This window comes from Heptranchias perlo, chromosome 43, assembly GCF_035084215.1.
Source record: "Heptranchias perlo isolate sHepPer1 chromosome 43, sHepPer1.hap1, whole genome shotgun sequence".
NCBI lineage: Eukaryota > Metazoa > Chordata > Chondrichthyes > Hexanchiformes > Hexanchidae > Heptranchias > Heptranchias perlo.
The window spans coordinates 7,862,260-7,869,859 of record NC_090367.1 but is presented as its reverse complement, the minus strand read 5'-3'; the positions used below and the strand labels follow the sequence as shown (position 1 = coordinate 7,869,859).

At 50.4% G+C, this 7,600-nt stretch overlaps 1 protein-coding gene across 1 annotated transcript in view; it reads left to right on the top strand.

Moving 5' to 3' along the window:
- Positions 1–4,368: 4,368 nt before the first annotated feature.
- The window catches only part of LOC137306364 (EH domain-binding protein 1-like), a 38,451-nt gene continuing 35,219 nt past the window's right edge, over positions 4,369–7,600 (top strand). Inside the window, exon 1 of the mRNA XM_067975518.1 lies at positions 4,369–4,472. Within this exon, the coding sequence (XP_067831619.1) occupies positions 4,369–4,472 (104 nt within the window). The remainder of the gene's footprint in view (positions 4,473–7,600) is intronic.

Sequence of the window (7,600 nt, the reverse complement as noted above, 5' to 3'; positions counted from 1 at the left end):
TCCTCACTCTTTCTCTCTCTCTCTCTCTCCTCACTCTTTCTCTCTCTCTCTCTCTCCTCACTCTTTCTCTCTCTCTCTCTCTCCTCACTCTTTCTCTCTCTCTCTCTCTCCTCACTCTTTCTCTCTCTCTCTCTCTCCTCACTCTTTCTCTCTCTCTCTCTCTCCTCACTCTTTCTCTCTCTCTCTCTCTCCTCACTCTTTCTCTCTCTCTCTCTCTCCTCACTCTTTCTCTCTCTCTCTCTCTCCTCACTCTTTCTCTCTCTCTCTCTCTCCTCACTCTTTCTCTCTCTCTCTCTCTCCTCACTCTTTCTCTCTCTCTCTCTCTCCTCACTCTTTCTCTCTCTCTCTCTCTCCTCACTCTTTCTCTCTCTCTCTCTCTCCTCACTCTTTCTCTCTCTCTCTCTCTCCTCACTCTTTCTCTCTCTCTCTCTCTCCTCACTCTTTCTCTCTCTCTCTCTCTCCTCACTCTTTCTCTCTCTCTCTCTCTCCTCACTCTTTCTCTCTCTCTCTCTCTCCTCACTCTTTCTCTCTCTCTCTCTCTCCTCACTCTTTCTCTCTCTCTCTCTCTCCTCACTCTTTCTCTCTCTCTCTCTCTCCTCACTCTTTCTCTCTCTCTCTCTCTCCTCACTCTTTCTCTCTCTCTCTCTCCTCACTCTTTCTCTCTCTCTCTCTCTCCTCACTCTTTCTCTCTCTCTCTCTCTCCTCACTCTTTCTCTCTCTCTCTCTCTCCTCACTCTTTCTCTCTCTCTCTCTCTCCTCACTCTTTCTCTCTCTCTCTCTCTCCTCACTCTTTCTCTCTCTCTCTCTCTCCTCACTCTTTCTCTCTCTCTCTCTCTCCTCACTCTTTCTCTCTCTCTCTCTCTCCTCACTCTTTCTCTCTCTCTCTCTCTCCTCACTCTTTCTCTCTCTCTCTCTCTCCTCACTCTTTCTCTCTCTCTCTCTCTCCTCACTCTTTCTCTCTCTCTCTCTCTCCTCACTCTTTCTCTCTCTCTCTCTCTCCTCACTCTTTCTCTCTCTCTCTCTCTCCTCACTCTTTCTCTCTCTCTCTCTCTCCTCACTCTTTCTCTCTCTCTCTCTCTCCTCACTCTTTCTCTCTCTCTCTCTCTCCTCACTCTTTCTCTCTCTCTCTCTCTCCTCACTCTTTCTCTCTCTCTCTCTCTCCTCACTCTTTCTCTCTCTCTCTCTCTCCTCACTCTTTCTCTCTCTCTCTCTCTCCTCACTCTTTCTCTCTCTCTCTCTCTCCTCACTCTTTCTCTCTCTCTCTCTCTCCTCACTCTTTCTCTCTCTCTCTCTCTCCTCACTCTTTCTCTCTCTCTCTCTCTCCTCACTCTTTCTCTCTCTCTCTCTCTCCTCACTCTTTCTCTCTCTCTCTCTCTCCTCACTCTTTCTCTCTCTCTCTCTCTCCTCACTCTTTCTCTCTCTCTCTCTCTCCTCACTCTTTCTCTCTCTCTCTCTCTCCTCACTCTTTCTCTCTCTCTCTCTCTCCTCACTCTTTCTCTCTCTCTCTCTCTCCTCACTCTTTCTCTCTCTCTCTCTCCTCACTCTTTCTCTCTCTCTCTCTCTCCTCACTCTTTCTCTCTCTCTCTCTCTCCTCACTCTTTCTCTCTCTCTCTCTCTCCTCACTCTTTCTCTCTCTCTCTCTCTCCTCACTCTTTCTCTCTCTCTCTCTCTCCTCACTCTTTCTCTCTCTCTCTCTCTCCTCACTCTTTCTCTCTCTCTCTCTCTCCTCACTCTTTCTCTCTCTCTCTCTCTCCTCACTCTTTCTCTCTCTCTCTCTCTCCTCACTCTTTCTCTCTCTCTCTCTCTCCTCACTCTTTCTCTCTCTCTCTCTCTCCTCACTCTTTCTCTCTCTCTCTCTCTCCTCACTCTTTCTCTCTCTCTCTCTCTCCTCACTCTTTCTCTCTCTCTCTCTCCTCACTCTTTCTCTCTCTCTCTCTCTCCTCACTCTTTCTCTCTCTCTCTCTCCTCACTCTTTCTCTCTCTCTCTCTCTCCTCACTCTTTCTCTCTCTCTCTCTCCTCACTCTTTCTCTCTCTCTCTCTCTCCTCACTCTTTCTCTCTCTCTCTCTCTCCTCACTCTTTCTCTCTCTCTCTCTCTCCTCACTCTTTCTCTCTCTCTCTCTCTCCTCACTCTTTCTCTCTCTCTCTCTCTCCTCACTCTTTCTCTCTCTCTCTCTCTCCTCACTCTTTCTCTCTCTCTCTCTCTCCTCACTCTTTCTCTCTCTCTCTCTCCTCACTCTTTCTCTCTCTCTCTCCTCACTCTTTCTCTCTCTCTCTCTCCTCACTCTTTCTCTCTCTCTCTCTCCTCACTCTTTCTCTCTCTCTCTCTCCTCACTCTTTCTCTCTCTCTCTCTCCTCACTCTTTCTCTCTCTCTCTCTCCTCACTCTTTCTCTCTCTCTCTCTCCTCACTCTTTCTCTCTCTCTCTCTCCTCACTCTTTCTCTCTCTCTCTCTCCTCACTCTTTCTCTCTCTCTCTCTCCTCACTCTTTCTCTCTCTCTCTCTCCTCACTCTTTCTCTCTCTCTCTCTCCTCACTCTTTCTCTCTCTCTCTCTCTCCTCACTCTTTCTCTCTCTCTCTCTCCCCTCACTCTTTCTCTCTCTCTCTCTCCTCACTCTTTCTCTCTCTCTCTCTCCTCACTCTTTCTCTCTCTCTCTCCTCACTCTTTCTCTCTCTCTCCTCACTCTTTCTCTCTCTCTCCTCACTCTTTCTCTCTCTCTCTCCTCACTCTTTCTCTCTCTCCTCACTCTTTCTCTCTCTCCTCACTCTTTCTCTCTCTCTCCTCACTCTTTCTCTCTCTCTCCTCACTCTTTCTCTCTCTCTCTCTCCTCACTCTTTCTCTCTCTCTCCTCACTCTTTCTCTCTCTCTCTCTCCTCACTCTTTCTCTCTCTCTCTCTCCTCACTCTTTCTCTCTCTCTCTCTCCTCACTCTTTCTCTCTCTCTCTCTCCTCACTCTTTCTCTCTCTCTCTCTCCTCACTCTTTCTCTCTCTCTCTCTCCTCACTCTTTCTCTCTCTCTCTCTCCTCACTCTTTCTCTCTCTCTCTCTCCTCACTCTTTCTCTCTCTCTCTCTCCTCACTCTTTCTCTCTCTCTCTCTCCTCACTCTTTCTCTCTCTCTCTCTCCTCACTCTTTCTCTCTCTCTCTCTCCTCACTCTTTCTCTCTCTCTCTCTCCTCACTCTTTCTCTCTCTCTCTCCTCACTCTTTCTCTCTCTCTCTCCTCACTCTTTCTCTCTCTCTCTCCTCACTCTTTCTCTCTCTCTCTCCTCACTCTTTCTCTCTCTCTCTCCTCACTCTTTCTCTCTCTCTCTCCTCACTCTTTCTCTCTCTCTCTCCTCACTCTTTCTCTCTCTCTCTCTCCTCACTCTTTCTCTCTCTCTCTCCTCTGTCTTTCTCTCTGTCTCACTCTCTCTCTCTCCTTTGTCTTTCTCTGTCTCACTCTCTTCTGTCTTTCTCTGTCTAACTCTCTCTCTCCTCTGCCTTTCTCTCTCCTGTCTTTCTCTCTCTCTCTTTCTCTCTCCCCTGTCTTTCTCTCCCCCGTCTCTCTCTCTTTCTCTGCCTCACTCTCTTCTATCTGCCAGGTATCGTTCTCCTCTCTCTCTCTCTCTCTCGCCTACCAGGTCAGTCCATCTGTCCCCCTCTCCTCTCACTACCGGCTATCGTGTTCTGTCTCCCTGTCTCTCTTCTGTCTGCCAGGTGTGTGTATGTCTGTCTACCTCTCGCCGTCTGACCTGGTATCTTCACCCTTTCAACTTTTTTCTCCTCCTCTTTGGCTGTGTTTAAACAATAAACTCTATAGCTGGCGGTGGTTGGCCAGCTGCAAATAGAAATTTCCGCAACTGACAGGAGGATCTGAGAGAGAGAGAGAGAGAGGCGTTGTCCTGGGGCAGCAGGCTGAGAGATTTTAACATGTCACTTTACTGAGACACGCGTGGGTCTGAGCTAGGGGAGGAGAGGAGAGGAGAGGGAGGAGGAGGAGGAGGAGAGGGGGCTGGTCAGTTTCCAAGAGGGCTTGCAACTGACAAGGAGGGAGGAGAGGGGGGACTGACAGGATCTCCTTCTAATGGTGAGACTGGACATTATTTACAGCAGAAAGGCAGCCAGATCAGACGGTGGATTGGGCTCAGCACGACTGTCACTTCCTCCCTCTCCCAGTCTGACACCCATGGGACATTTGAGCAGAAAAGTCCAACTGAATTGCAGTTTTTAATGGGCTTCATTTGAAAAATGTGACAGCTGCAAACATGTGATTGGGTTTTTGTTTTGTTTGGGTTTTTGTTTTTTTTTTGCAAAAAAATTTAACAACAAAAAAAAAATTGTGTGTGTTTGTGAAACGTCGAGGGATTTACAGAAATCGACAGGATACAAGAATGACCTCAGTGTGGAAAAGGCTCCAGCGAGTTGGGAAACGAGCCTCCAAATTCCGATTCGTTGCCTCCTACCAGGAATTGATGGTCGAATGCACCAAGAAATGGTAAGACTGGTCATTTAGAAGGGGGATTCTTAAGAAGAAAAGGGGCGGGTGTTGATATTTTACTGGCGAAGGGCGGATGTTTAAAACAGAAATTGCCCTGTGAGTTTGGGGGGGATCAGAAGTTTGAGGAAGTAACTTTTTTTTGCAGTAGTTGCTGTCTTATATTCGCCTCCTTCTCCTGATCTGCGATTTCTGTGGTCTGCTTTTTATTTCTTTAAAACACTGCTAATTTATCAGGCGAATTGTCTCAGCCCAATCTGGACCCAGCCCCCCCCCCCAGATGTGATCCTTCCCCCCCCCCCCCCCAGATGTGATCCTTTCCCCCCCCCAGATGTGATCCTTTCCCCCCCCCAGATGTGATCCTTTCCCCCCCAGATGTGATCCTTTCCCCCCCCCCAGATGTGATCCTTTCCCCCCCCCCAGATGTGATCCTTTCCCCCCCCCCAGATGTGATCCTTTCCCCCCCCCCAGATGTGATCCTTTCCCCCCCCCCGAGATGTGATCCTTTCCCCCCCCCGAGATGTGATCCTTTCCCCCCCCCCCGAGATGTGATCCTTTCCCCCCCCCGAGATGTGATCCTTTCCCCCCCCCGAGATGTGATCCTTTCCCCCCCCCGAGATGTGATCCTTTCCCCCCCCCCGAGATGTGATCCTTTCCCCCCCCCCGAGATGTGATCCTTTCCCCCCCCCAGATGTGATCCTTTCCCCCCCCCGAGATGTGATCCTTTCCCCCCCCCCGAGATGTGATCCTTTCCCCCCCCCCAGATGTGATCCTTTCCCCCCCCAGATGTGATCCTTTCCCCCCCCCAGATGTGATCCTTTCCCCCCCCCCAGATGTGATCCTTTCCCCCCCCCAGATGTGATCCTTTCCCCCCCCCCAGATGTGATCCTTTCCCCCCCCCAGATGTGATCCTTTCCCCCCCCCCAGATGTGATCCTTTCCCCCCCCAGATGTGATCCTTTCCCCCCCCCCAGATGTGATCCTTCCCCCCCCCCCAGATGTGATCCTTTCCCCCCACCCCCAGATGTGATCCTTTCCCCCCCACCCCCGAGATGTGATCCTTTCCCCCCCCCCCCCCCACTGCAGGGCTTTCGGTTTCACACACAGGTTGCTTGCTGCCTCTTCTCCTGGTCCTAAACTGCTGCCGCCCCCCCTCCACGGGATAAAAGATTAAGCTTTCTTGTGTGTCCAGCCCTGTCCGAGCCCAGGACCACCTCGGTTCCAACTTGAAAACATGCATTCAATAAAAGGGTGTGGCAGCAAAGGGGGTTATGGTCAGGGGTGAATGTGCTGTCTACACCCCCATCCCCCAAATCCCAAGCTCAGACCCTCAGGGAGCCCTCCGCCCTGGTTTATAAACAACTGCCAGCTCGAAGCTTCTTCAGAGTGGACATGGGGTCTCTTTTAACTTCTCTCTTCACAGTCAGGCATTGATGGTGTGGGATGTGTTTGGAGGGTCACAGTGAGACCCCAATTGAGCCTGCTCTGTACACCAACTGTCCCCAATTCTGCATTAACGTCCACAGCTCACTGTGAGGCCGCAAACATCAGGAGGGGGCACTCTTCTTGATGCACTTGTTGGGACAGTGCAGAGGGAGCTTTACTCTGTATCTAACCCTGTATCTGCCCTGGGAGTGTTTGACGGGACAGTGTAGAGGGAGCTTTACTCTGTATCTAACCCTGTATCTGCCCTGGGAGTGTTTGATGGGACAGTGTAGAGGGAGCTTTACTCTGTATCTAACCCTGTACCTGCCTTGGGAGTGTTTGATGGGACAGTGTAGAGGGAGCTTTACTCTGTATCTAACCCTGTACCTGCCCCGGGAGTGTTTGATGGGACAGTGTAGAGGGAGCTTTACTCTGTATCTAACCCTGTACCTGCCTTGGGAGTGTTTGACGGGACAGTGTAGAGGGAGCTTTACTCTGTATCTAACCCTGTATCTGCCCTGGGAGTGTTTGACGGGACAGTGTAGAGGGAGCTTTACTCTGTATCTAACCCTGTATCTGCCCTGGGAGTGTTTGATGGGACAGTGTAGAGGGAGCTTTACTCTGTATCTAACCCTGTACCTGCCTTGGGAGTGTTTGATGGGACAGTGTAGAGGGAGCTTTACTCTGTATCTAACCCTGTACCTGCCCCGGGAGTGTTTGATGGGACAGTGTAGAGGGAGCTTTACTCTGTATCTAACCCTGTACCTGCCCTGGGAGTGTTTGATGGGACAGTGTAGAGGGAGCTTTACTCTGTATCTAACCCTGTACCTGCCCTGGGAGTGTTTGATGGGACAGTGCAGAGGGAGCTTTACTCTGTATCTAACCCTGTACCTGCCTTGGGAGTGTTTGATGGAACAGTGTAGAGGGAGCTTTACTCTGTATCTAACCCGTGCTGTACCTGCCCTGGGAGTGTTTGATGGGACAGTGTAGAGGGAGCTTTACTCTGTATCGAACCCATGCTGTACCTGTCCTGGCAGGGTTTGATTGGACAGTGTAGAGGGAGCTTTACTCTGTATCTAACCCATGCTGTACCTGCCCTGGGAGTTTTTGATGGGACAGTGTAGAGGGAGCTTTACTCTGTATCTAACCCTGTACCTGCCCTGGGAGTGTTTGACGGGACAGTGTAGAGGGAGCTTTACTCTGTATCTAACCTGTGCTGTATCTGCCCTGGGAGTGTTTGATGGGACAGTGTAGAGGGAGCTTTACTCTGTATCTAACCTGTGCTGTACCTGCCCCAGGAGTGTTTGATGGGACAGTGTAGAGGGAGCTTTACTCTGTATCTAACCCTGTAGCTGCCCTTGGAGTGTTTGATGGGACAGTGTAGAGGGAGCTTTACTCTGTATCTAACCCTGTACCTGACCTGGGAGTGTTTGATGGGACAGTGTAGAGGGAGCTTTACTCTGTATCTAACCCTGTACCTGCCCTGGGAGTGTTTGATGGGACAGTGTAGAGGGAGCTTTACTCTGTATCTAACCCTGTACCTGCCTTGGGAGTGTTTGATGGGACAGTGTAGAGGGAGCTTTACTCTGTATCTAACCCTGTACCTGCCCTGGGAGTGTTTGATGGGACAGTGTAGAGGGAGCTTTACTCTGTATCTAACCCTGTACCTGCCCTGGGAGTGTTTGATGGGACAGTGTCGAGGGA